This window comes from Ornithodoros turicata, chromosome 3 (genome assembly GCF_037126465.1).
Source record: "Ornithodoros turicata isolate Travis chromosome 3, ASM3712646v1, whole genome shotgun sequence".
Taxonomy (NCBI): Eukaryota; Metazoa; Arthropoda; class Arachnida; order Ixodida; family Argasidae; genus Ornithodoros; species Ornithodoros turicata.
The window spans coordinates 89641030-89668279 of NC_088203.1; the positions used below are offsets into that span (position 1 = coordinate 89641030).

Consider the following 27250-nt stretch of genomic DNA (forward strand, 5'->3'; position numbering starts at 1 on the left):
TTCTTTGTTTATAGGGCTTCTGACGGCAGTGGGAGAAGGTGTTGAATATGTTATGTAAAGACGACGAAGTTTGTAGTTTTTTGGGGTGATGTTTTCTTCTTCTCTTTTTTTGGTGAACGGACTCGTAGCACGTTCGTTATGTTCGATTCTGTAAGGACGAGGTGGACGGATTAAAAGGTTGCTGGATTTTCTAAGAGCTGCGAGGTTTCAGCTTCACTTCTTCCACAGAGAGGGATCTTCGGATTCTTCAACATTTCATGGTGCCGAAACCCGGGAGCTGACCTCACTGCAATTTTCATCCGGATTTCTGTCCATCAACAATGGATCGGGTCAAGTACAAGAGAGCGGCCAGAAGTGCTCAAGTAACGAAGCTCTGCAACGAGGTTGCTGAGCTCCGAGCGGACCGAACAGCGACGGACGTAACGCTGAAAGCACTCTTGAGCAACCTTCAGAATGCTGACGTGGCACTTCGAGCAGTGAACGACGAAATCGAGCCTCTGTTTGGAGCAGAGGAGCTTGAAGAGGAGTATCAGGGCGCAATCAGCTACGAAGAGAAGACCGTAAAAGCCATAGTGGAGATCCAGTCACGTTTGGATGAGTTGAGACTGGACCCTGCGCAACCACAGAGCGGAGTCAACCCTGTACAGTCACACAGCGGAGTCAACCCTGGGCAGTCGCAGAGCGGAGTCAAACTCCCGAAGTTGCAGCTTCAAACCTTCTCAGGCGAGTTGACCAACTGGATATCTTTTTGGGAGCAGTATCGTACGGCAGTTGATGAGAACGCAAGGTTGACGAAGAGTGAGAAATTTCAATACTTGAGGACCTTGTTGAAAGGAGATGCAGCATCAGCTATTCGAGGTCTACAGGCAACTGCGGCGTGCTATGACGATGCTGTAGACATACTGAAGCAGCGTTTCGGGAATACAACCCGGATAGAACGTGAGCACCTGTCAAGGTTACGAAAACTCCCACCAGTGAAGTCGACGGAAGATGTCGTGGGACTTCGAGCACTTTACGATCATGTCCAGGCTCACATGAGAGGACTTCGAGCGTTAGGAGTAACAAAGGAAAGTTATGCTTCCATGATGGTAGACATCCTTTTGTCGGCGCTTCCAGAAGCCCTAGTCATAGACTACCAAAGGAGGACAGTACATGACGCCATGCGGTCAGAAAGTTTCGAAGCCAACCAGGATGGACAAGGAGCAGCTCAGTCAGAATCGACCGCAGAAACAGAGACAAAAGGACTGGAAGAGTTAAAAAAGTTGCTTATATACTTGCGAGTAGAAATAGAGAGCCGAGAGCAGGTAGCAACTAAAATTCGCCGTGACAGCTACCCCGATCAGCGCCCCAAAGGCAAAAGGACTGGAGGTATGACGACTGGAGCTGTGTTGTACGCTGGACTTGGGCAGCCTGGCGAAAAAAGGAACTGCTTTTTCTGCAGTGCCGCAGATCACAGCACCGAGGACTGCAAAGCAGACATTACCCTAGCGGAAAGGTTCAAGAAACTGGCCAAAGATATGAGGTGCTATCGTTGTACCAAGAAGGGTCATCGGTCAAAGGACTGCCGAGTAAAAGTGGAATGCAGTAAGTGTCGAAGACGACATGCGTCATCGGTTTGTGACCCGTCTAGACAACCGGTAGAAAAGGCTCTGGTCAGTGAAGTGGTTACCACGACGAGCGTCTCTACAACGAACAATCCACAACAGTGCGAGAGAGCAAGAGTAATGCTGCAAACGTTCCGTGCCTGGGCATCGTCGGACACCGAATGCGCTTACCTGAGAGGCATATTCGACGGAGGAAGCCAGCGCACATTTATACGTGATGACATAGCCCGCAGGCTTAAGCTGCCAGTAATTGGGCAAACAACGCTTCAGCTCAACACTTTCGCAGGCGATGCCAGTCGGGACAATATTCGAAAGTGCAAAGTTGTCGAAGTTCGGCTAAGAAGTCAGTTCGCACCAAAGGAGTATGTGGTTCGCGCAACCACCATTGACTTCATTTGTAAGGACCTCGAAGAAACTCCTGCCAGTAACGAATTCGTGTCCTCTGTGCGTGTCCACGGCAACTTCATCGCCGATGACCTCTTATTCCCTAGTGTACGGAGTGAAGGCGAAATAGGACTACTCATCGGATGCGACGAGCTGTGGAAGTTGGTCTCAGGAGAAGTAAAGAGATGCAAGAGTGACGGAAGACTGGTTGCAGTAGAATCAGTTTTCGGATGGACCTTTCAGGGGCCAACCACGGTGACCAGCTACAGTACTACAGACAGTTCAACGACAGCTGTGTGCATACTGAAGGTTGGTGTGGGCACTTCTGATGACGACATTCTGAAACGTTTCTGGGAACTGGATAATCTAGGAATATCCCAGGAGCCTGACAGTAAACAGGAACACAACGCAGAGGTTCTGGAGGACTTCATACAGAAGTTGGAAAGGAGGAACGGCCGTTATGAGGTTGCGCTGCCATGGAAGATGGGCCTGAGTGCGCTAGAAGACAACTATGCAGTAGCTAAAGACCGACTGCAGAGGTTAATGAAACGACTGCAACGAGACAACACCGTACTGGAGTATGATGAAGCTATCCGAAGTTACATAAAAAATGGTCATGCCGAAGAAGTCAACGAGGACAACGGATCCAGTTTGGTTTATTACATGCCACACCGAGCTGTCATCCGGAACAACTCGAGTACAACAAGGGTACGAGTTGTATTTGACGCCTCGTCACATGCAGCAGGGGCATTGTCTCTAAATGATCATTTGGAAAAAGGGCCAAAGCTTAACACAGACTTAGTTGGAGTACTGCTACGTTTCCGGCTACACAAAGTGGCATTGACAGCCGACATCGAGAAAGCCTTTCTGCAGGTGGGAGTCCGGAGTCAAGACAGAGATGCATTGAGGTTCCTCTGGCTTTCGGAGATTCCGACAGCAGACCATCAGGATCCACAGTTACAGTGCTGGAGAATGAAGAGGGTGCCATTTGGGACGACAGCGAGCCCCTTTCTTTTAAGCGCTACCCTGCAGCATCACTTCAAGTCGTTTCTGGACGTCGATGGAAAGTTGGCTGAGTCGTTGCTCAATTCCTTTTACGTGGACGACCTGCTCACCGGAGCTCCAACCGTGGACGAGGCCCTGGATATAGCTTACAGAGCGCAAGAAATATTACTTGAGGCTGGTATGAACTTAACAAAATGGGCTTCAAATGCTGCCGAGATACAACAGGCATTGTCACCACAAGATATCAGCTGTGGTGTGAAGAGGAAATCATTTAACGAGCCCGCCCAGGGCAAGGTGCTCGGTGTTGTCTGGAATCGAGAACTTGACACGTTCACATTCTCTGGAGAACATCTGTTAAGCATCATTAGAGACACACAACTAAGCAAGCGGTCAGTGCTACAGGCCTCAGCTAGGATATTTGATCCACTCGGCTTTATTGCACCCTACACGATCCGGGTCAAGATCATTTTTCAAGAACTATGGAAGGCTGGACTACAGTGGGACGCTCCCCTACCGGCAGATTTAGCGACCATGTGGCGATCCTGGATTTCAGAGCTACCAGAGCTGTGCAGTATATCCTTGGAGAGGTGTTTGTTACCTGTCAACGGGACAGAATACGTCTACGAGCTGCACGTATTCACAGATGCATCACCACAAGCTTACGGGGCCTGCGCCTTTCTGCGAACGAAAAATGAGTGTGAAGAAAGGAAAGTGCGACTGATCTTCGCCAAGACACGTGTCGCGCCGATCAAGACGCTCACGCTCCCACGGTTAGAACTAATGGGAGCTGTGATAGGAGTACGAATTGCCAATTTCGTCAGATCGTCGCTGGCGGTGGTAGTAAAAGGTGTGACATTCTGGACAGACTCTACAATTGCTTTGAGTTGGATCAAGGGTGACGCTACGCGGTGGAGACCGTTTGTACGGAACAGAGTCGTCGAGATCCAAGTACACAGTGAAGCGAAGCAGTGGAGGCACTGCCCAGGGAGCGAGAACCCGGCCGACGCACTGACAAGAGGACTTACCGTCAAGAAGCTGATCGACGAGAGGCAATGGTTCGAAGGTCCCGGCTGGCTAACTAAGAACGAGGAATTATGGCCAGACATAACGTCTAAAGGTCCAAGCTGTCTCGACTCCGTTGAAGACGAGCGAAGAACAGAAACCGTGACCATGACTCACACTGAAGAGAGTCCCATTCCTGCATTATTTGATCTGAGTAGACACAGTAACTACCAGCGCGTGCTGCGCGTTACAGCGTGGATCACGAGGTTTATTCGGAACTGTCGTTCAACATCAAAAATCGGTGGTTCACTCAGTGCTACTGAAATTGGAGAGGCGGAAGATTTCTGGACCAGACATGTACAGACAGAAGCTTTTCCAGAAGAAATGACTGCGTTGAAAGAGAAGGGGGCTATCTCCAATACGTCGAAAATAGCACAGTGGCGGCCCTTCTTGGACGACAACGGAGTCCTACGTTTGACAGGAAGACTGCAGTACTCCAACCATACGGAAGGGGTAAAGCACCCAATACTACTGCCCAAACAACATGCATTCGTGGCGCTCCTGGCTGACAATGCTCATCGGCGAATGCTCCATGGCGGGGTGCAGTCCTCACTGACAGCTTTGAGAGAGCGTTGGTGGATTATCAAAGCGAGGCAGTTGGTAAAGTCCATCGTGCACCGATGTAAGGTCTGCGCAAAATTTCGTGTACCGAGAGGAGCAGCACCTACTGCGCCTTTACCAACAGAGCGTTTGACACCCACACACCCCTTTGACACTACCGGCATAGACTTCGCTGGACCCCTGTACATCAAGGAGGCTTCGGGATCGTCTACCAAGTCATATATTGCATTGTTTACGTGTGCGACGTCGAGGGCCGTACACTTAGAACTTGTTATGGACTTAACCACGAAGTCATTCATCAGGGCGTTCCGGCGCTTCATTTCAAGGAGGGGAACTCCGTCGACTATATTTAGTGACAATGCACTGACCTTTAAGAAAGCAGCCAAGGATATAGGGAAGCTTTGGAGCGCCATACGGAGCCAAGAAGCGCAGGATTTCGTAGCCACAAACCGAATAAGTTGGAAGTTTATTGTAGAGAGGGCGGCCTGGTGGGGCGGAATGTGGGAGAGGATGGTGCGCACAGTTAAAGCTTCCTTGAGGAAGGTGCTCGGACGTCAATGCCTTACGTACGAAGAAATGATGACGTTACTGCACGAAGTAGAGGCAGTGGTGAATTCTAGACCACTCACTTTCTTACATTCCAACCCAGATGAGCCCAGCGCTCTCACTCCCGGTCACCTACTTATAGGAAAAAATCTAATAGCACTTCCAGACACAAAGGACGCATCATCAGTTCCCTGTACCAAGACTGACACCACCAACAGAAGATGGATGTATAGACAAAGACTTGCGGACCTTTTTTGGAAGAGGTGGAGACATGAATATCTGCTCGAACTACGATCTGCCCATCAATCCAACCAGGTTCCCGAGTCGCGCACAGTGTCAAGAGGTGACGTTGTCATTGTCCATCAAGATAAGGTTCCAAGACATCTGTGGACACTAGGTCGAGTCACGGAAGTCTACAAGGGAAGAGATGGAAACATTCGGTCGTGCGAGTTAAGACTTCCAAGCGGCCACACTACGCGCCGACCAGTACAATTGGTGTATCCCCTGGAGGTTCAAGACCGCGAGTGTTGATGACTCACTCTCGCGCGGGGAGGGTGTTGAATATGTTATGTAAAGACGACGAAGTTTGTAGTTTTTTGGGGTGATGTTTTCTTCTTCTTTTTTTGGTGAACGGACTCGTAGCACGTTCGTTATGTTCGATTCTGTAAGGACGAGGTGGACGGATTAAAAGGTTGCTGGATTTTCTAAGAGCTGCGAGGTTTCAGCTTCACTTCTTCCACAGAGAGGGATCTTCGGATTCTTCAACAAAGGGGAGGGGGGCGTTTTAGATTTACCCTGCTCTGGGCGCAAAGTTGTCTCGCTATGGCTCTGGAACTGTGGAAATCCCTAAAATTGGCCTTTCAATAGCATTTAGCAAATGCTTGATTTATAAATTAACTAATAGCAAATGTTTTGAAAATTTATCAGTAGATTGTTTCCATAATGAAGTATTTAATGGCTCTCAAGTTGAGCATCCCCTTTCACCCTCTCTCTCTCTCGTTTTGTCCGTTCCTGTGAGACGCGTTTGAGAATGTCTCCTTCTCCTTGGCACTTCATGGATCAAGCACAAAATATTTAACAAATAAAAAGAATCGAGTCATCAGCATAGCCCTTTAATTAATAAACCACTGCAATATCCTCTGAACTATACACTTCAAAACTTCTAGCACTTGTCTACATCCGACTAAGGGGGGATATTCCAAGTAGTTGAAGCCCTTGTGATAAGACCTTTCTTGATGCATGGAATAAAAGTAGTCTTGCCTGAAATACACAAAGGGCTCACCAAGTGACACCTTGTGCATGTTGAAATGTATAACTTACAGAAGCAAGATCGCTGTCCTGGCCCTTCACCATTAGTGCCTTGTTGGCTCGACTAACGGCATGGCTGTAAACAGTGTTTAGATTTTAGTCAAAGGGACAAAATATGTATTATCATAGTTCGAATAATAGACCAAGCGTACCTTAGAGAGAACAGGTATTGAACCAGGACACATGGTTCCATTTCGGAGTATGCCTCGAGAACAGTTTCATCCCACCTGCAGTGAGACCAAGCTCCAAATGAAGTCTAAGCCACTGCAGATTGTCTACTCTCTCGCTGTCTACAGAGGAAGGGACAGAAGAGGTTTGCTCGATTACTACCTTGCCAGTTGCACTGCTACTTCAAGGGCTTCAGGTTCCTTTAGCAATGCTGTGTCGCAGTTCAGGTCAACTGGGACGGCAGCCTTCTCTTCGAGACTGTGGTAGGTAATAGAGATACTTACTTCAGAGTTCTGTTCCTGGCCCACATTGGATCCAGATTTGATGTTTGAATTTACCAACGTAAGAATTAAAACTGCGGGGTCACTCGCCGTATATACTAGTAGAATTAGTACACTTTTTTTTCATTAAAAATGTAGCTCAATTGACGGGGTTCATAAATTACGTAAGAAAAAAAGTGCATCTAAATGCTCAAGGTACATTCAACGGTCAATATGAGGGCTGTTCAATAAGTATCCAGCCACATTTATTTCCGCACACAGTGTGTGAAGCGGCGTACATCGAGATCATAACAATTTCACTTCGTGCGAAACGACGGAACGCGTGGAGTGGCTGTGCTCAACAACGTTTTTGCCAGAAGCTTGGAGATGCCAAACCGGAAACAATTACAGTAGAATCTCGATGATACGATCACGGATGATACGAATTCTTTTCCGGTCCCGGCCGGAATGCCTATCCTTCCCATATATTAGAGTTTGGATGATACGAATGCGTTATCTTGCCTTTACGGATGATACGAATGAGCCGAGGATGCGACAGACCCAAGCAGCACAATGTACTGAAAGTCGAGTACAATAGGGGTGGACGGGTAGGTGGAAGGCCTTGAACAGACTCGTGAAACTAAAGAACATTGATAAGACACATATACCGTCCACCCCTATTGCACTCGACTTTCGGTACATTGTGCTGCTTGGGGAACTCGTTCCCTCGTGACGCTAGAGCGCGCGAGTCATGCTGCTGCGTCTTTCGAAAAGGGAGGGCGATCCCCACCACGAACTCCCTTATATCATGCAGCGCAATGCAAGCAATGACTTTTCTTTTGGTGGTGGTGGTGGTGATAAGATCAAAGGGATTGAACGGCCCGGAACCTTATCACCTTATCTCTGTTTTGACCTTTTTACCCCCCTCGCAACAATAAACCGCGAAACTGCCCAAGCAGCACAATGTACTGAAAGTCGAGTGCAATAGGGGTGAACGGGTAGGTGGAAGGCCTTGAACACGCACTTGCAACTAAAGAACATTGATAAGACACATACCGTCCACCCCTATTGCACTCGACTTTCAGTACATTGTGCTGCTTGGGTGTGTGACATCGCTCTGGCGGAAAACAGCGACCAGAACCCCAGAACACGTGGAGGGAACATATCAGGACAACTTGTGGCAACATTAGGCGTCACCATTCCGCAAGTCGGCTTCACCTAACGCCTGCTTGCTTTAGGAGAAGCTCGCTTTAGACCACTGTCGCGCGACTCGCGGGTGAAAAGCACGTGCTACGTCTTTTGAATCATCTCGCGTATTTGGGCAGCATTGGCCAAAAACGGAGACACAAAAGCGTTAAAACCGACCTCTTTCATTGACAGTAACGGAAAATGAACAGTCACTGTCTATTTTCTTGCCTCAATTTTTATTTTGGTTTAAATCGTTTTATACGAATTTCGGATGATAGGAATTTCGGATGATAGGAATTTTTTCCGCGACCCCGTGAGATTCGTATCATCGAGATTCTACTGTAGCAAAATTCGACGGAGTTTTGGGGACGATGCCTTGGAGATTATTGAAATAAGAGAGTAGAGCTAATGCTTCAAAGATGGTCACATACCAGAGGAGACATCAAGGTGCTGTTGATTGCTAGTTTTGACTCCAGTGTCATCGTGAGTACGAACCGGAATGACAAACAATTAACAAACGTACACGATGAGGAAGCTCGTTGTCTTCATGATGCAGTTCAATGCTCAACGAGGTCATTTCACGATTCGTTTCTTCCACGTACATCATTGGAGTGGAACCGCCTTCACGGTACCATCACCTCCATTATCGAAGTTAAGCAATTTAAGAGTTTTTTTTTTTTTTAATTCCGCGTTAGTGCCGCGAAGCAAAATTTAAAAAGCGTTTATGCGATTATTTCTCTGCAGAGTCGTTTTTCATTCTACATGATGTACACTCCTGCTGTCTTTTTTTTTTTTTTTCTCCTCTGATATACTCAAACCCTTCACTTTTTTTTCACATATACATATATACGCAAATTGTTCAATTCAATTTGTGCAATTTGTTCAATAAGTGCAATTTTGTTCATATGGAGATAATTTGGAAATATTTTTGTATGCTGCTTATATTAACATCTTCTTAGCAATTTATTTTACTAAAAAACAAGCTTTTGGACGGAGCACCTCACGAATGACGGACTCCGTTCGAAAGCTTGTTCTTGAGTAAAATAAATTATTTGAATGGTTCAATCTATTTAAATACTTATCTTGTTTCCATAAAACTAAGAAACAATCAAAAGCAAAACCATGCTACTTTTAAACTTGCAATGTAAGAGTTCCTGCCTGAACTGTTTCAGTCCACAGCAATGTAAACAAACAAACAAGGAAACATTCGCCAGACAATCAGGCGTTCGGCAGACTCCGCAGGCGCCCATTTTAAAAAGAAACAAACAAACTTGGCTGGTGGATTCGAAAGATTCAATTCGCTGTTTTGGGCATGGATTTGGGCACGGATGGGCACGAATTTGGGCTGTTTGGGATTTGGATTCCCGAATCTCAAATCCCTGCCAAGGATTTGAGGATTTGCCGATTCGGTTGGCCTGTCCCTACATTTTACGGACCCTCTGCACACAGAGGACAGGTGTCGTCTCTCCCTACCTGCAGAGCCTGGCATGAGCGTACTGCAAGGAAACTCCCGAGTCGCCTCGATTGTGGAGAGCTTGATCCCAAGAGAAATGGGTATCCCTCGCTCGGCGCATCCGCAAGGCAGCCACAAAAACACCTGCTATACCGAGGGTGTCGGCGACAGCCTCAGCATCTTCACCGAACACACGAGTGGCTGCAAAGAAAATATTTTAGGGGGAAGAGGAAGATTTTTCCAAGAAAACACCCACTTTGTGTGGCTTGCATTGCCTGAGCAGCTCGGTCCTTGGCCTCAGCTAAGAGTGACTCCAGGAGCACAATTTCTCCCTTCCTTGTGCTCATGCCCTGAATTCGGCCAAACTTTACATGCTTGATTGACCTGTTAAGTAAGTGTTAAATGCAGCCATTTTTGAAAACCGAGCTAGTTTTGAGGCCTGTACAATGCAAAACATACACAAAACAAAAAAGGACCACTGATGTACAGGTGAGTCACTACTTGAATGAGCTGTAACATTATGCAGTGCAGCCACAAGGGGGGTCATATGCAACTCAGTCATAGTTCAACAAAAGGAGCAGTGCATGCTTTGACTGCTGTCAATGAAGAAACTAACATGTTTCATATTCCAACAGTTGTCCATAAATGAGACATTCTGTTTGTTCAACATTTACTGGCTGGTACATTTTGCCTCTATGTATTCTGTTTTTATGCTGGTATTTGGCTTTATGTACAAGCAAACACTCTGCAGCACTGTTTGTAAATAAATTGTGGAGTGCACTAATGGAATCCTCAAGTACTGATTTTTGCTGTGCTATAATTTTAAGCACTATACTGGAGACATCCACAATGCACCAAATCTGTTTTCACTTCACAAACATGCAAAACCTCCATCTAAATCCAAATGTCGTCGGATTTTTTGGATTCGGCGGGGAGCGTGCAAAGGTCCGAATAATCGAGCAGTCCGAAAAAAATAAAAATAAAAAATCGCTTGAAATGTTAACGACATTAAGCATTACGACACCGGATAACGTTGTTCCGAGTTCCGAGTTTGACGGCTGCGCTGGGAGACGGCAAGCCGTGGATATCCCGAACACGTGGAGGAAACATACTTGTGGCATCATTACAATAATTCAGCATTCTGCAAGTTGGCTTCACCTAACGCATGCGTGCTTTAGGTGAAGCTCGCTTTAAGCACTGCCGCGTGACTCGCGGCTGGACAACCCGTGCTGGGCTTTCGTGAATTTCGGCCGCCTTGGCCAAAACGAAGGCGCAAAAGCGCTCCGACAGGCCCTCTTCACTCAGAGTAACGGAGAATGAATAGTCATTGCCTATTTTCTTGCCTCAATTTTTATATACTTCTTTGCGTGCGAATTTCGGGTGATACGAATATTTTCCAGCTTCCCGAGAGATTGATATGATCGGGGTTCTACCGACGACGCTATTGGTGCAGTTGCGCGTTACCCGATGTGAGAAGGGGGACCTGGTTCTCTTTTGACCCGTTTCACTCCTTACTAGATCCATTTGAAGTGGGTTACAAGCAGACCTGTAAAAATTACTTTTCCAAAGTAATTGAATTACGATTACAATTACATGTTCACAAAAGTAATTAAATTACAGGCACAATTGCTCATTTTCTATTGTAATTCAATTACTGAAAAAGTAATTGCATTACACTGAATTACATTCACAAAGTTGACTGCAACGGACAAACGACGTGCAAACTGCAAGGTTTGATGTACACATTTATTGCACATGTTCTGAAAGATGATGGTAGTTGAGCTTGTGGTAGTAAAACAAGTTAGAGAAATCTTACACAAGGACAAGTCTCTTGCCATGTTAAAGAAACACCAAACATCACAGTCAAAAGGCTTTCTTTCTTCAGGTATGTGAACAAAGTGCGGATCATGAGTGCAGCTTGTAACGTCCATTGGCTTTCAAGAGCAAGGTATTCTCAAAGTTCTTGTCTGTAAGGCTGCCACGTCTCCTTGTCATAACAAGACCACCAACCGAAAACAGACGCTCCACTGGTGCACTGCTGGGCAGCCCAACATTGTACTTCATGAACACCTCGAGCACACAACGAAGATCTTTCAAAGACTCTAACAACTCTGAAGCGCGGGTCGATACCCATAATTCGTACTCCTTTTCCCAAGGCGCAAGAGTTTTTCTCCTTCCACATTCAAAAGTAAAAAAATCTGTACCGAAAAATGTACCGATCTGAATCGAGTCTTTGGGTAATCACTGTGAAAAAAAGAAAGAAAAAAAACGGTGTGGAACTGACCCAAACTTTAAACATTGGGCCTTCCCAGATAGCGTTCAAAGTAATTCAGAAAGTAATTCAAAATGTGTTACGCGTTACTTGTAAAAGTAATTCAATTACAGTTACAATTACATAAAATCTAATATAATTCAGGAAGTAATTAATTATTAAGAAAGTAATTAATTACAGTAATTCGATTACTTGTAACTAATTACTTTACAGGTCTGGTTACAAGGAAGGAATGACTAATGTGCAGTTCCTTGACCTTCACGTTGCATCAACACACGTGGTGAGTTGGCGACCATTTGTCACACTCGCTGGCTGGGCAAACAGAGTCCGTTCGAAATATCGAACTAGGGGCCTGTACGGCGTCCGATTTTAAACGTTGTAACTCTCTGGGGCTCACCGCCGTTCTGCAAACGCGTGCGAATAATCGAGAATGCTCGAAAAATCGGTCGGCGACTGTAATTCTACACTGTTTGAGGTTGATCTGTCAGCGACTCCCAAACATTGCTTTGCAGGGTTTGGTGCTGTTTCAGGTTACCTTCCATCCCCATTTTATCAGCAGACCACTTGAGAAATGTCACAAAGTACATTTAAATGCCGTTAATGAGCTCAATGTTTGGATTCTCTGCTGAGTAGCACAAACTAGACAGAATGATTTTATCGAATCAAAGCCCATTAGGTACCCTTTAGATCCTGAAAGTTCCCCAGAAACGTTTGCAAACCGCAGTGTTCTATAGAACAGCGTGGCAAGTGTTTTCTAAGCTTACGTGTGCCATTCATAGCCCATGGTTTCCAGCACCGCCTTTAGAGCCTCAAAGTGACCAGACTGAGATGAGTCAACCTGTTGTGGACATGTGAGTATAAAAAGAAACGTACATCACTGCAAGATAGCTGTACTTACCACATAGTAGGCTGTATCAAAGTTGTATTTCTTTTTTCTATCCAGAACAGCTGCGACGTCCCTGCAGCAAGAATGTTTGTGAACAATGTTTGTACCCACTGAGAAATGAATGTCAGAATATCTCATCACACTACTATCACAAGAGGACTGAGTGAACTCAGCCATGACCAGTGTCAAAACAAAAAGAGAAAGAACGAACGGGTATCCATTTCCAGTCTAGACCTGACTTCCGGTTGTCCACTTTCAATTTCTATATGTCCATTTAATTAACCTTTAATTGGCCTCAATTACTTTCAATTGCCCTTTAATTACATTTACTTGATTTAATTACTCTCAATTCACGTTTAACTGACATTAGTTACCTGTAATTACATTTAATTACCTCCAGTAATCTTATGAGTATTTAATCTTTCGCTTAATTACATATACCTTACATTAACTCTAAATGCAACTTTCTTGCTTTAATTACCTCTAATTAGCTTTAATTACTCTTACTCTTAATTACCTTCAACTACTTCAATTCCATATCATTTACCTTCATTTGCATTTACCCTCTTCTGTCCCCTTTACATGTCCACCTATACCTCTGCCTCGGTGAGGCTTCACCATCTGTCACTAACAGAGACACAAAGAGCACACACGCAGAGGTATGGCGTAAACAATTTGCACTAATCTTTCATACAGCGAGATGCTCGTACATGTAGCAATTTTTTTCCAAACATATTTGTGCTACATTCAATGCATTTTCACATGACATCTAGTAAACACAGTATTACACGTACCATGTGTGTAGCTAAAATTCATTCCAGGCGACCTAGAACTTATCTGTCAGATGTCGCTCATATCTTTTTTGCAACTCTTCATAACTGAGATGCCGTATGCAGCAATTTTGAATGTGATAGTGTCATACTGGAGTCAGCAAGGCATAATAAACAGCCTCGAGTATGAATCAGCCTTCAACATACACCTTAGCCTTACAAGCAGCTGGCAGTATTGATAAATAAAATTAAAAAAAAAAAAAACATGTGCTCTGCACTATTTGTCAACCCCATTTGTCAGACACCTGCCAACTACACATGGCTTTCAGCTCAAGCTATTGGGCAAGTGACTCGAAAACTTTGATCTCGGCAATACGATACTTATGAATTTGCGAGAGAATAAAATTTTACGTAGATAGAACAGACGACTTTTTTTTCTCGTTTTTTCAAAATCAGTTTTACTTTTTTGTCTGTGTGTCAAAGATGCGTGTGAGAATGAGGAGGGTATCAAACTTTGTAGCAGAAAACTGTGACCTGAGCACCGTGGGCTGTGTATTGAAAAAAGAAATAAGAAAGAAAGGAGGGAAAGAAGGGAGTAACTGGCTCGCATGTCATACTGGTCTCCTTCACGGCATGTGAAAATGTGTACACACAAACTAGGACACTGAACAATGAAACGAAACTCAAAAACCAAATCCTATCAGAAGTTCACAATATACGATGAAAGTTCACAATATAGTTCACAAAGTTCATAAAGTTCACAAAGTTCACAATATAGTTGCGCTTACCTTGCAAGGTACAGGCTGGACCCGTCGCTCTTCGCTAGCGGAACAAAACGTGGCTCATCCTTTGTTTTTACAAACAATCCTTGGACACCGTCCCTTGATGAAAGGAACGAAGTTTTGCAAACAGCTTGTGGGAATAGTAAGAAGCTACAGAAAAGCAGTCCTCACTCTCTTGTGCTTAGAGTAGAATTCTGAGCAAGTGAAGTCAGAAGCTGCTGAACTGCTTTGCTGTAATCAGATTCACCAGATATGACATCGAACGATACGCCGATCCTCTGAGAAGGGAAACCAGACAATGTCACTGTGTCTGCATTTCGGCAAATGTGCTACCTCGTATAACTTTGCATATTCCCTCATGCTAAGGTCCTTGAAGATCTTCCACTGTGCGACTATATCAGGACTGCCTTTCAACGAGCAACAACAACAAAAAGAAAATACGTTAAGCCCTATCACGAATGTCACATCTAACTGCATCTTACTTTGGGCTTGCCAGACAATTTGCCATGTAATTAACAAATGGTACATCAAAAAGACTCCAATACTTGGCCCATGTTTTGAAGGAACTGCACTGCACAACAATTGCCCAGAGAAGGCTTTAGGTGGCACTGTGCTTCGATTTTTCTCTTTCTACCTACTTGACTCTGCATTTTTACCATTTATCCTACAACAAACCCTCGTTACGAAGATGCAAACACGAGCAGGAACGAGTTCTATGTTATCGGCAATTCGACAAAAGCAAAAGTGACACAAAAACAGTGGCATCAGAAGCTTGCTGAGTCACCATAGTAGCACTAAAAGGATACTACACTGCAAAAATGTATCCTCACAGAATGTTACCTCCACATCAACAATAAACAAACAGGCTTCATGCGTCACGTCATTCGTGGGCAAAAGAAACCACAATCTAATGCTTTCCTTCTCCTTCTCAAGGGGCCCGACCATGTGGAGTGGGTTCCCATTGGTCTCCTCAAACAATACGGATGTCCAATCATTGTGGGAGACCGTTTGAGGAGATGTATTGGAGTACCTCCCACTTGTCATACTTCTCTAGAAGGAGAGGGGGAGAGAGAGAGGAAATCACAGACGACACTACGGATGAATCCTGTTCCTTTTTGTGTTGTCATTGCGTGAGCAGAAACTTTTTCACTTTAGTCCCCCTTTGAAAACGTCGTTAGGTATGCAAAGAAACATTGTGATGTGAACCTTGGCAGCTTCACATCGGCTTTACATCGGCAAACAGAGAGAAAGAGAAGACCTATGCTGGGTTTGTTATATGGACATATGGCAGGTCACCCTTCGCACTATACGGAGTTGTCCAGTACGGCGCTTCAAATAGCCAGGATAGAAAAGCGTGCATTTCAGGCTGGGACAGTGTGAGACTTGAAATAAACTGATAATTAAAAAACAAAGCAATTTCATTGCAATGTGGGTTCACGATATTTGTATAGGGGCAGCAAACATCAAGGAAGACATCTTCTTTTCAGATTGTTTTTATAGGTGAGTCCAAAATGTGCAGACCATTGAAAGCATTGTGCTGAAGGCCCAGTTTCACCAATGCCGATTAACATTTGTACCAAGATCAAGGGTCCCTTAACTTGAATTTAACTCATAACTCTGCTTCAGTAAAGAAAGTTATCGTCACTGAAACATTCACCACACCATCAACTAACATGCATTGCAAGCACTCTCGCATGCTACACTGTTCTAAACCATGAGACATTCATAAAAAAGAGGTACTGCACCTGCTTCGAGGCTCAGAAACTTTTTCATGGCTTCTGTGCGAAATGAGGGATCATTTTCTGCCATTTCATTGGACTTCACGTACACCTTGACAATGGGAATATCTTTAGTAACTACATAAGACACATTAAGCACAAACACAAAAACAAACTTGTCAAAATACAAGGATATAACACCAGTCAGAACCTCTACATTTTGCCTTCCGAAGTCAGTATATAGCACCATCTTCAACACCTCTACCCACAGACCCCTACACCTGAGCCCCTGAGAGAAATACCATCTGGCTCGCTCAATTTTAATCAATGGGTGCCCTAAGTTAATTTGGAAGTTTCTTCTTTTTTTTTTTTCTTCAGATACGCAACACTACCCTCCGCCATAGTCAGCATTACGCACCAAAAGAAGGCAATCGCATCACAAAGCAAATGTGAAGAATGGCACATATTTCTATTGAGCCATTTGTTTTACTGTGGTACCAAGCTGAGGAGGGGTGTTCACAGTGCTGTGCCTTGCATATTGCCCCTTGCTAGCGGAGCTTAGCAGTTGAGAGATGGTGTAATACAGACTTTAAGAACGCATGTAGGCTGTACTTAGAGCATTATACTAGAATCCACAGTTCAGCACATGCCAACATTAGGTTCTATGCTGCGTACCCACAGATGCCAAAATCAAGCATGCAAAGTTGAAAAGCATGTACAAGCAAGTACATGCACAAAGAATGAAACTGCAGAGCTTAGTCTTCACAGAAGAAACATCTTTACAGAGAACGTGTCACCGTACCTCGTGACGCTTTCAAGACCTTGCGACCCATGCAAACCTGCAGTGCTTCTGCTAGTCTATGCCATGTTCCCACTAACGTTTCTGCACAATGTGTAGGGCTTAGGTCGTCACTGTAAGGCTCATCATATTTTCACCAAACAAGAAATGGGGCACAGTCAATGGGGCACACAAACCCAGCAGTGATCATCAACAAAGTAGAATTCTCGTCGTTTTTCTTTGGAGGTGCTTTAACTTTTGTGCCATTTAAATTTCATTTGCATTGCTGATGAGCTCTCTGTCACATATCTGTACATTTTGAGTGATGCTTGCTCAGAACTGATACTTTCAACATTCACGTTGACGTCGACTCTAGAAACCATCCTCCAATTTCTACACTGCACCTAACTGAATGCTTCTCACGTCAACTTTTGACCCAAGCAAGTGCCAAGTAAGTGCACTTTAACGAATGTGTGCCAGATATCCTAAGTTTCAGAAGAGGCCCCATGATCACTGCAAAGCTATTTCAAGCTCACTATCTGATGTACACAAGAGGAATGATTGCCACATCTACCCATAAGGTGTCACTTACTGCGAGCAAATATTCCAAAGGTTTTGCCCCTAGCTCAGCCATTTTTCCGAACTTTTCAAAACCAGCAGTCAATATGCCTGTAAATAACAAAAGAAGTCACGTGTATGATAACTCCTTTCAAAATTGATTAATGCCAAGGAAAAGCAACTCAACAAGTTGAAAATTTACAGAAAAACATAGTCTGTTTCAGTCCTGGGAAGTTACTTAGTTACAAGTTGCAACAGGTAAGGAACAAATATGCGACAAGTTTCTTAAATTAGAGAGGCCAACACATTTCTAAACTAACTAACTAGTTGCTATCTAGTTACAATTACTTGAGAATTCCCTGTTTGTCCCCATAGTTTCAGAAACTAGTTGCACCTTTGTTCACTACCTGCCATTGACTAGTATTCACCATGAAAGTTGCTCTCTGAGAAAGGATTATTAACTAGAGTTAGTGGTTAAATGCTCAGTAAATGATTACTTTTAGCAAAGTTACTTCTCAAGACTGGGCATGTTTGCACACACACAAAAAAAAGAAACAATCAGCAGTCTCCGAGCTGATGCAACGAGGAGTAAAGCGATAGCAATTGTTGAACAGCTAAGAAAATGCAGGGATAAGGGATATATCATGCAAAACAGTGGATTTTTGGGTTGAAAAGGTGAAAACAGTGAGAACACACATGTTGTATACACATGCTAAACATTACTGCATGTGACCTAACCTAACCACTTGGCTAAGGTGGTGCTCACTGGAGTTCAACAGTGAAATAAAATGGAAACAAAACATATGCCACAAAACAACACCTCCGATAGGTGACAACCTCCTCTGTGGGCACAGGTTATTTTGGAAGTACCAAATCACACATAAATAAAAACAATAATAAAAGCCAAAGTAAAAGTCAGCGTGCCCGTCTATTTCTGTACGGCGTGTCTTAATTGTTCCACTATCACTCATGGTTGTCAAAATATGGCACTCCTTGACACTGGCAACATAACCCTGAGTTGGGGGAAAAGTATCCGGTTACTTTTTGTTAGTTTCTGTGTTCTGTCCATTCGTCTTTCCCTCAAACTCGGGGATATGTTGCCAATGTGAAGTATACGCTGTATCGTTGGAAACATTGTTCACGGACATGTACAAACTGGCCCAACTTGTGCATCGTAACAGACTTGATGTGCCTTACCAAATTGCGTTCCCCAGTCGCCTAGGTAGTTGATTCGGGTGACCTGATGACCTAAGAGGCTGTTGAGATTGCAGACCACATTACCAATTATCGTAGATCGCAAGTGCCCCACATGAAACGGTTTCGCAATGTTGGGGGAACTGCAAGGAAAAGAATAAGTACACCGTTATGACGCCATACTTCCAATCAAGAGATCTTTTTTACTTACAATAAAGTAAAGCAAATATATGCACTTTCGGAATGTGCAATACCAAACGTGTGCGCATACCTAAAGTCAACGACGACTCGTTTCCGCAGAATGTTATTAAACAGACTGCTGTGACTCCTGCGACCGCTCTCCTGCACTACTGCATGCAGCAGGGCATCCTGAATGAGACACAAAGCAAAAACCAGGAAACTGTGTTTTCCTGACCACAGCCACTGATGGTACCTTTATGAGCGACTTTTTGTCCAAGTTGAAGCAGATGCTTGAACTTGAAACAGATGCCTGCACCCATATTTCATATTAGTAAAAAAGGAGAAAGTCAAAAGAGTAGACAAGCAAGAAGCATCTTTGAACATTCCTATAAAAGCACCAGATGCACTGGTTAAAACGATTCACGAATTAATTGAGTAGAATCCTAATCGATTAATTCCAATTTCCAACAAATGATCTGCTGTGCAGTCACGCTGGTAAAAATAACTAGGAAACGCCCGTCCGTAAATGGAATAATGGAGTAGCTCACAATAAGACTTGGGCTGTAGAAGCATTAAAACGTGCTGTAAAAGATGTTGTAAAGTGCCGTTAACGCAGGACCGGCGTCCACTTTTCTCCTCCAGGGGACCACTGGGAAATTTGCCACTTTCGCCTACAGACGCTTTTTCTTTGTCACCGCTTTATCTTGAGCAGTAAAGAGAAGGCTGATTAGGTACCTACATGCTCTTCTTCGAAAACACCGCGTAGGCATCCAGCGAGGCTGTCTTGGTCACCATCAGTGCACAGGGCCGACATGGGGACCACTAACTGGGGAATGCCACTAGGAGCAATGTATTACATGTACCGAGAGAAAAATGAATTAGGCCTAACTTTATTCCTTTTCTCTACTCTCTTACCTGTCCTTGGGAAGCTGCAACCTCGTACTTCTCAATACTTCTTCCAATGAGAGTTCACGTCCCATTCTGGACACAACTCCCACAACCTGCACCAAGCTGCGTTACAACGGAAAGCCCTTCGTAACATCAGGCAATGTTAACAACACCTTTTCAGCAATCTTGTTCCTTACTGCCAATGCCATGCCTTCTCTTTGTTCCCTATGAGAAGTGTGGAGTACTTGTATAGATTGTATTCCGTGAAAGGATGCCACACCGTTAAAATAGGCAGCATCAATTCCCCTCTATAGCCTTCACCCAAGGGCAGATCTAGGATTTTTCTGAGGAGGGGGGTCCAGACATGGACAGCAGGCTAGATACGCGATCTAGCGTCAATTAAACACTATGTGGAGACGGAAATTGAGGAGGGGATCGGGACATCTGGAGCCCCCCCTCCCTCTTTTCACCAGTGAGTCTCACCAACAAGCAGAACATCTTGCTCAACACAAGGGGTCACACGGCCATGTATGAACAACACAGGACCGTTCTCTAGCGATAAAATGCCACAGCACCTCTCGTTCAAGTTTCTCTCCAGAGACGAGTGTTCTGCAGACAGTGCTAGAAAGACGGCTGCAGCTTGCCGTGTCTCTGTAGAATAAGTAACTGAAAGGGGATGCGACAGGCCATCCTAGGTTTGCCCAGATAAATGTAAAAAAGTGATGGCAACGAGAGAGAGGTCACATGCTTACGGCTACCATTAGGAGCAGCCGCAGCACTCTCTGGCAGTGATTTGCTTGGACGTGTAAATCGCCAAATATGACATGTAGAATTATAATTATTTTTTCCTCGGTACTCTGGAGTGGAGAACAGTGTGCACGATATAATGAACCATATCTATCAAAGTGTCATAACCCCTATAAAGTCGAAAGCTCGCCCTGTGTTGCCTCCTTGCGCTGAGTGTCCTCTTGCATTCCTGATCATCAGTGGCTTAGCCAGAGGGGGAGCTTGAGGGGTTCAACCCGCTCACCAAACCCGTACCTTTGGTAGTACATTTGGGAGAGGGAATCGAGGGTGAAATCCTCCTCCCCCATGCATATAAAGTTCCCATGGCACCCCTCCCTAAATATTTTTCTGCCTATGCTACTACTCATCATGTTAGATGACCAACAGGCACTACATGTGATGTGCCTGGTACACTACTTATAGTTTGTATCCCGCGACCGATTCGACGTCTGACATGGGTAGCGAAGGCAAATTTCTTTTTGGAAAGAATGTAATAAAAATATTTTTCTGGGTTTTCCTCAGAAATGTGTAAACACAAGCACAAGTCAACAATCTTGTATATCACACCTATTTTCCACGAAGCAATACGCCAAACGCACGCGTCACTGCTGAGGCAACAGGCACTGCTCTATAAAGCGAAGTGTCCACAGCCTTTTATGTATCATGCCGTGATGGGAAAGGTTGCTAAAATGTCTATCCGTCTTCTGTTTTCGTTGGCTGCTTTGAAGGATTAGCAAATACGAATAACGAACATCTGTAATCCCCTCCGCGCACATGTACACATGTGCCTGCGATGGCTTGATGGACGTTAATAATCCAATTCAAGATAATCCAAGCCTCTCGCTAAATGCGACTGGCTGCGACAGGCTACCGTTGGCCACCTGGATGACTTGTATCTAGGCTAGATCACGTGGTGGGCTTTACCGCTTTACCCTGTTGCGTGGTTGCCGCGTTTGGTGCGCATGTGATCGTCGCTTTCAAGTGATGGCTTCATTCATTCTTCTTCTATGTTTCTAATATTGTAGCACTGTGTTTTGTCACCACAGTTTCTCAGAGATAGTTTGATGCGTTCCTTCAACCCGTAACACACCATCAACCAGAAGTGGACAATTTGTGAAGGGACCCACTTGTTCGCTTACACGTGTTTGTGTGTCCTTGAACCGCTCAACTGTAACGTGAAGTTAGTGTCTGTCCACAGGGGACTACCTCCATAGGTAGCTCTCCTCTTGATTACAATACACACCCAAAAAACCTCACTTCATCGTCATCTTCAGTAAGGGTGTAGGAAGCTCACAAAACTTTCACATCGAGGCACCGAAGGCCTTTTCTTTGCGCGTGTATTCCTACGACAAAAGAAGACTCGGTACTACGTTCTTACCAGATCGTTTCACGGAAACATGCAACCCATGCAACGAACTGGAAGCACTGGCAATGCAAGAGACATGCTCTTGCGCATATTCCCAGTCCAACCCACAACCCTGGTGCATCCCGTGAGCTCCAGCTATGGTAATCCTCCAGCTGTTCGGGATGTAGCAAAACCGTGGCACCGTAAACAGATATGTAAATAGCTCACTCAAAATTTCCGTACATCGTTCTCGTTAAATTCCAGTGTCGTCGTTTACGGTGGCTGGTTGATCAAATCGAAGACATGGGGAACGATCCGATTTCGAAAATTGTCATCTGTGTTTTGGGCGCTGGCGTTGATGGATTCGTTGTAATAGTTGATCGCTTCGTGCAGTACGCTGTAAAAAAGTTCCTTGACGAAATGTTCGAGCGAAGACCGCCCAAAAATAACTTCTACTCAAGTATACGCTGATGCTTTCCTCCACCTTGAACAAGAACAATGTTTCCTGTGGTGAACTGAGTCACACTGTGGTGATGTCGAAAAGACTCTGTATCTTGCTGAGGGGAGCACAAGTAACCAGAGCTTGAAGGATAGCGTACGTTTGACTTCACTTTGCTCCCAGAAGTGAGCACACAGCCACCAGCTGTGCGTACGTATATTACAACCGGTGACCTGCCTCGTACAAGATCTGTGCAATGCATACAGTTGTCAACACATAGTTGGACTATGGGCTGCATCACTGGTCGACAGAGCCACTGTTATGCTACAAGTGAAGTTGATAAAGGAATTATAGGTCTGCTATCTATACAACTGAACATTTGCCCACAAACCATTTGAATCTCCTGTAAACTTTGTGGGGTTTTCACATCATGTTCTCGTGCATGGCATGCGTTAAGGGAGGAAAATTGGTGCCACAAAAGAATGTCTCCTCTAACCTGCAGTGAGCTTTTCTGAATTACACTGTGACTGACGGCATTGAATCGCATGGCAGATTGAAATATGAGAGTTGTGGAAAAAGCCAGACCGATGGAAGCAGAAATTGAACCTGGCTTGATACCTGCCGCTGTCTGGCTTTTTCGACGGCTGACATATTCGACCTGTCATGTTCTTAGGAACTTTGAGGCTTGTGTTTTGTTTGTCTGTCTGTGTGTTCCAGCCTCACAACTACTACTTTCCACTTCAATCTCCTGTTTAGAAGTCCTATCTGTGCATGCATATCATATGAGGGTACAACCTCTGCTGAACCTGCACTGAATGAGGGTAACGTGAATAGCATGAGACTTAAAGTGGCACTCTATAGGAGCAAGCTTAGAATGAAGACACAGGTTCAGAGGTCAGCAACGGTAGATGGCATATCACGTGCAAGACTGACATACTAAAGGAGCTGAAGACTTGCCACACCAGATTCTGTGAGGACACAGGTCATGCTAATAATGAACAAGAAGTTTAGGATCGTCAGGAGAGGGCAAACAATTATTGCATGGTATTAAACATCGATAATGTAGAGGCTGAAATTGATTATGTTTCTTCGTGTTGTCAGACTGCTGTTAGTACAGCTGCATGTATTGCCCAGTGTTAGTTGAACACTGGAGCCTTGTATTGTCCACTTGGTTTTCTCTCATGTTCATCGTGTCAGAAGGGACGGAGTAACACCTCATTCTGCAGTACACCAGCTGGTTTACATACTTTTCTGTCCTGTGGGTGCTAATCACCAGTCATTATCAGTAACAGTAATGCTCTCCAACTGAAATAAGTCAGTGAATGGCTATGAAATATAGTTCAAAAGGGGTCACAAGAAATGATTTGCTATTGCTGCTATAATTATCATAGTGAGGGCACTTATGAAGTACTGTAATTGCACGTTCAAATTGGAACATGCGTATCTGCTATTGATTTAAGTAAGTAATTAAGCAGTGCAGTTAATGTGCAGATTGAACATCCTAGATTGTGATGTGCTATTCTCCATGGGTACACAGGGAGACTACTACAGCATAGATCAAAGCAATAGTTGTTCTGGACAAAATAGTCTCGGTTCAAAAATATTGGCAGGTACTGGTGAGGGTGAACGACGTGAGGCTTTTGCTCTGATCTACACAGATCCACTACATTGCTGGATTTTCCACTCTTTGACACTACAGCACAGGTTCCTCTGCAGCGCAGATGTACAGAGCAACTCTTGCTTTCCTCATTAAGGTGTACCCGCAATAACAGATTCTGCGTACAATTCAGAGCATTGCATACAAATGTACGTCTTTTTTTCTCTCTCTCTCTTCATTTTGTACAATGGTTTTACAGGCATCCATATCTCAGATGTAAATTATGTGCACTCAGCATGCCCCCATCTGGGTGAAACACATCTAGCCAGAAGCATGCTCAGAACGGAACGTTCCACAATGATCTACACTGTTGCATTTATTTTCGAGCCAAGGCACAACGTGCAAGATTTCCATTTTATGCATTTGCAGTCTTACATGCCAAACCATATAGTTTGGTACAGTATTTTTATGTGTTGTTCATCAAGTTTGCTATGCATTTCTGAACGAATTACTCATATATTCTCAAAAGTGGAAAGCAGATATGTGACAGCAATTATGTAGGAGGATTATCTCAGCAGGAAACTTGAGAAACTGCCTGTCATATGCTTCCATGTGTTCCTGGAGCCTTTTCACACTGTTCTCACACGACTGATTTTATTTGGGAAACCAGTTTCTTAAGCCCTCCAGGACCATCTTGTGGGAATTCAAATAGTGTCGAGATATGTGAAAATAAATAAATAATAATAATAAGACTACCTGTTTTTGTTATTGTCAAAGATAGAAAACTTGCAAGCTCCACATTACAATGTTATAATGAAATCAATATTAAAAGCATTGTGTTAAGCACTGCTTCTTTGAGTGGAACTGTAATGGAAACTACATACTCTTTAATAGAATATATTAGGTTTAAAATGTGTTTGGTGTGTTACTGCTCAGCTGTGTCTCAGCCTGTTATAGTCTGTGCGTGGTGACTTCTGATAAGAGTGCTTGATGAATGGAACAAGTTTTCGAGCAACACTAAATATCAATATCAAACAGGTTTCAGCATGAGGATTATGTAGCACACACACAGTTTTTAAAGATGTGGCACTGCCTAAGCACCTAGGTAAGTCTTCCTGGAGAAAGTTTTCCATTCTACGACTATGTGAGACTAGAGTAGGGAACGCAAAACTTGTGCTTGCCAGTTCAGGTTGAACCACAACCACCTCTGTTGTACGATGGATAGAGCTGGGACATATCTGCAGTTAATGGCTAAATAAATAATACAGGAGAAATTTGCACTGAAAATGCCAGCATTGGCAGTAAATGTTTTCAGGTACAAATGGTGTTGTCACGCAAGAACTTTGGCTGTGCAAATATTTGGACATTTTTGGATCATGGGCGTTCCCAGGATTTTTTCCAAGGGGGTGCAAAAGTGCTTTCTGGGGGTGGGGGCACGAGTGCACCCACCCACCCCCTTTCCACATCTTTTTCTGGAGGTCTGCCATTGTGCACTGTGTGGGTGTTCAGAGGTTCCTATCGTGACATCTGAGAATAATCATTACGACCTATGACTAAAAAGCGCACTATATTCACAAGTGACCTTGGTGTTCCATGCCCCCCCCTCCCCCTCGGTACGCCCATGTTTTGGATATTGAAGCAAAGATTGTGGATATTTGATTCAAATCGAATCCCGAATCAGTTTATGGAATTTTATAGTGGAATTTCGAATGGATGGAACTCATAGAAATGGACTAAGTGCAGGCAATGAAGAAAATTACGTCAGAAACTTCCTGATGCGGAGACAAATAAATAGACATTTAAATATGTATAAAGGTTGTTGCACTCGGCTGGAGTTTTACAAATTTATGATACTTGCGGATGCTTATAGTAAGAGCGAAGTCATCATATTCATTCATCCTTCAATTCCTTTATGAGCTTCCTCGATAGCTGCCTCATTGCAAGACCACATTGGCTACGCTGCACTGCACTGCTGTATCTATGCTGCAAACGAGGAAAAACATTGCTGATCTGCCGCGTAAACTAACAACCCAATCGTAATTTGTGAGCGACAACAACTGCCATTGCATAGCAGTGTTTATTAGATGATATAGCAGACAGCAAAAAGCATTTACAGTTATAGCACACTGAAGTCAACTTGCTTCTTGATGTGACACAAAAGTTTCTGCAATGTGCAACGTAGAAAAAAAAAAAATATTTATTTATGCATGCCCAACTTAATTCAAGTATATGTAACTGAAGGGTTTCCACGGTATTGAGAACCTTTGCTTACAAGGGGAAAAAGAAGAAAACTACAATGAAAACAGTGTGAAGTCTGAATTTAAATCATGCAGCAGTGGTCTGTCACACCGTTAACCCTTTACACATGCCAACATAGCCTCTGTACACAAAATAGCAATTGGGGGCATTCAGTATCGTAAACAAACACTAAAACTCAGATATGCACACATTGTCACCCCCTTGTTTCACCATACAGTAGAAAGTGCGCAAGCAAACGAGCCTGCCCATGGCGACAGGACGTCGTTTGACTGATTATTTTTAGGGGCTTCTGTTTTACGGTTAAACCCTGTAAAACCTGTTCAGGTGACCCGCTTCTGGTTGAATGCTAAATACTTCACACTGGACAATGCCTTTCATCATCTTGTGTGCTTTCTTTTTACTTTTTTTTTTCTGTTCCCCCTGAAAATAGGCCCTTCCACATGATATTGCTACATTTCACCGTTTTACAGCTTCTAACATCCAACCCGATTTGGACACAACATGTAAAAAAAAACACATAAGGGTCTAATTATTTTGTCACAAACTAGGAACAGCGCACAGAGAAAAAAAGAAAAGTTGAGAAATGTTAGAAAATTTCTTCCGAACACAGAACGCTTATGGGCTATGACCGTAAAACAGAATTTCGGGGCAAATGCTCTTCATAAGGGAATCTGCGCATTGTAGTTGTAAACATGACACGTACTTGCACACACTTTCCATGGTGGTGGCAGTACGAGACACTTGCAGCCAGACAACATGAACACCACCATGACACATTCCACTGCTCAATTAGAGTGTCTACCAAATTGCAACTTTCAAATTCCCATACTTTTCCAGCTTTTCACTGACCATTTCCAGTGGACTCCATGACCAAAACAGAACGGAACTTGGTGCTTGCTACTACGTTTTGATACCAGGTCTCTCATAGAACAGATAATTTATTGAGTATCAGTAAGACTGCCCTACTTTTCAGACTCTTAGCTGGTCGTATCGGCAAACTGGTACTTGCGGCAATGTTGCTGCGTGCATGGCCGCTCAACCACCAATCGAAATCCGAGATTCGCTGCGCATCGTCACGGCACTTGTCTGACGGCACTTGTCCCTGACAACCCCCTGATGTTTCCAGCCGCACCAAAATTTCCTCACAGTTCCTGGTCTTCCAGGTTGGTAGACACCTCGTCAACAGAGTTTAGTCACCTGCTCTGGGTGGCATTATGTGTTTTGGCAATCTAGAAGCAAATAATGGGATCCTTTGGCAC

The 27250-nt window shown here is 44.2% G+C and overlaps 2 protein-coding genes across 2 annotated transcripts; one reads left to right on the forward strand and one right to left on the reverse strand.

Moving 5' to 3' along the window:
* The first annotated feature begins 320 nt into the window (after window positions 1-320).
* Window positions 321-5693, forward strand: LOC135389737 (uncharacterized). The gene has a single exon (XM_064619768.1). It carries the CDS (start codon window positions 321-323, stop codon window positions 5691-5693), a length of 5373 nt encoding a protein of 1790 aa, XP_064475838.1.
* A 565-nt stretch (window positions 5694-6258) lies between these two features.
* LOC135388789 (probable arginine--tRNA ligase, mitochondrial) lies at window positions 6259-21165 on the reverse strand. The gene is made up of 20 exons (XM_064618589.1): window positions 20919-21165; window positions 19739-19790; window positions 19593-19678; window positions 19417-19516; window positions 18931-18987; window positions 18769-18866; window positions 18501-18640; window positions 17338-17414; window positions 15995-16079; window positions 14583-14656; window positions 14421-14527; window positions 14256-14348; window positions 12710-12770; window positions 12576-12649; window positions 9796-9923; window positions 9560-9740; window positions 6801-6896; window positions 6623-6697; window positions 6483-6546; window positions 6259-6422 (listed from the first exon to the last, which is right to left on the reverse strand). Exons 2-20 carry the CDS (start codon window positions 19772-19774, stop codon window positions 6336-6338), a joined length of 1719 nt encoding a protein of 572 aa, XP_064474659.1. The 5' UTR covers window positions 19775-19790; window positions 20919-21165; the 3' UTR covers window positions 6259-6335.
* Between the last annotated feature and the right edge of the window lie 6085 nt (window positions 21166-27250).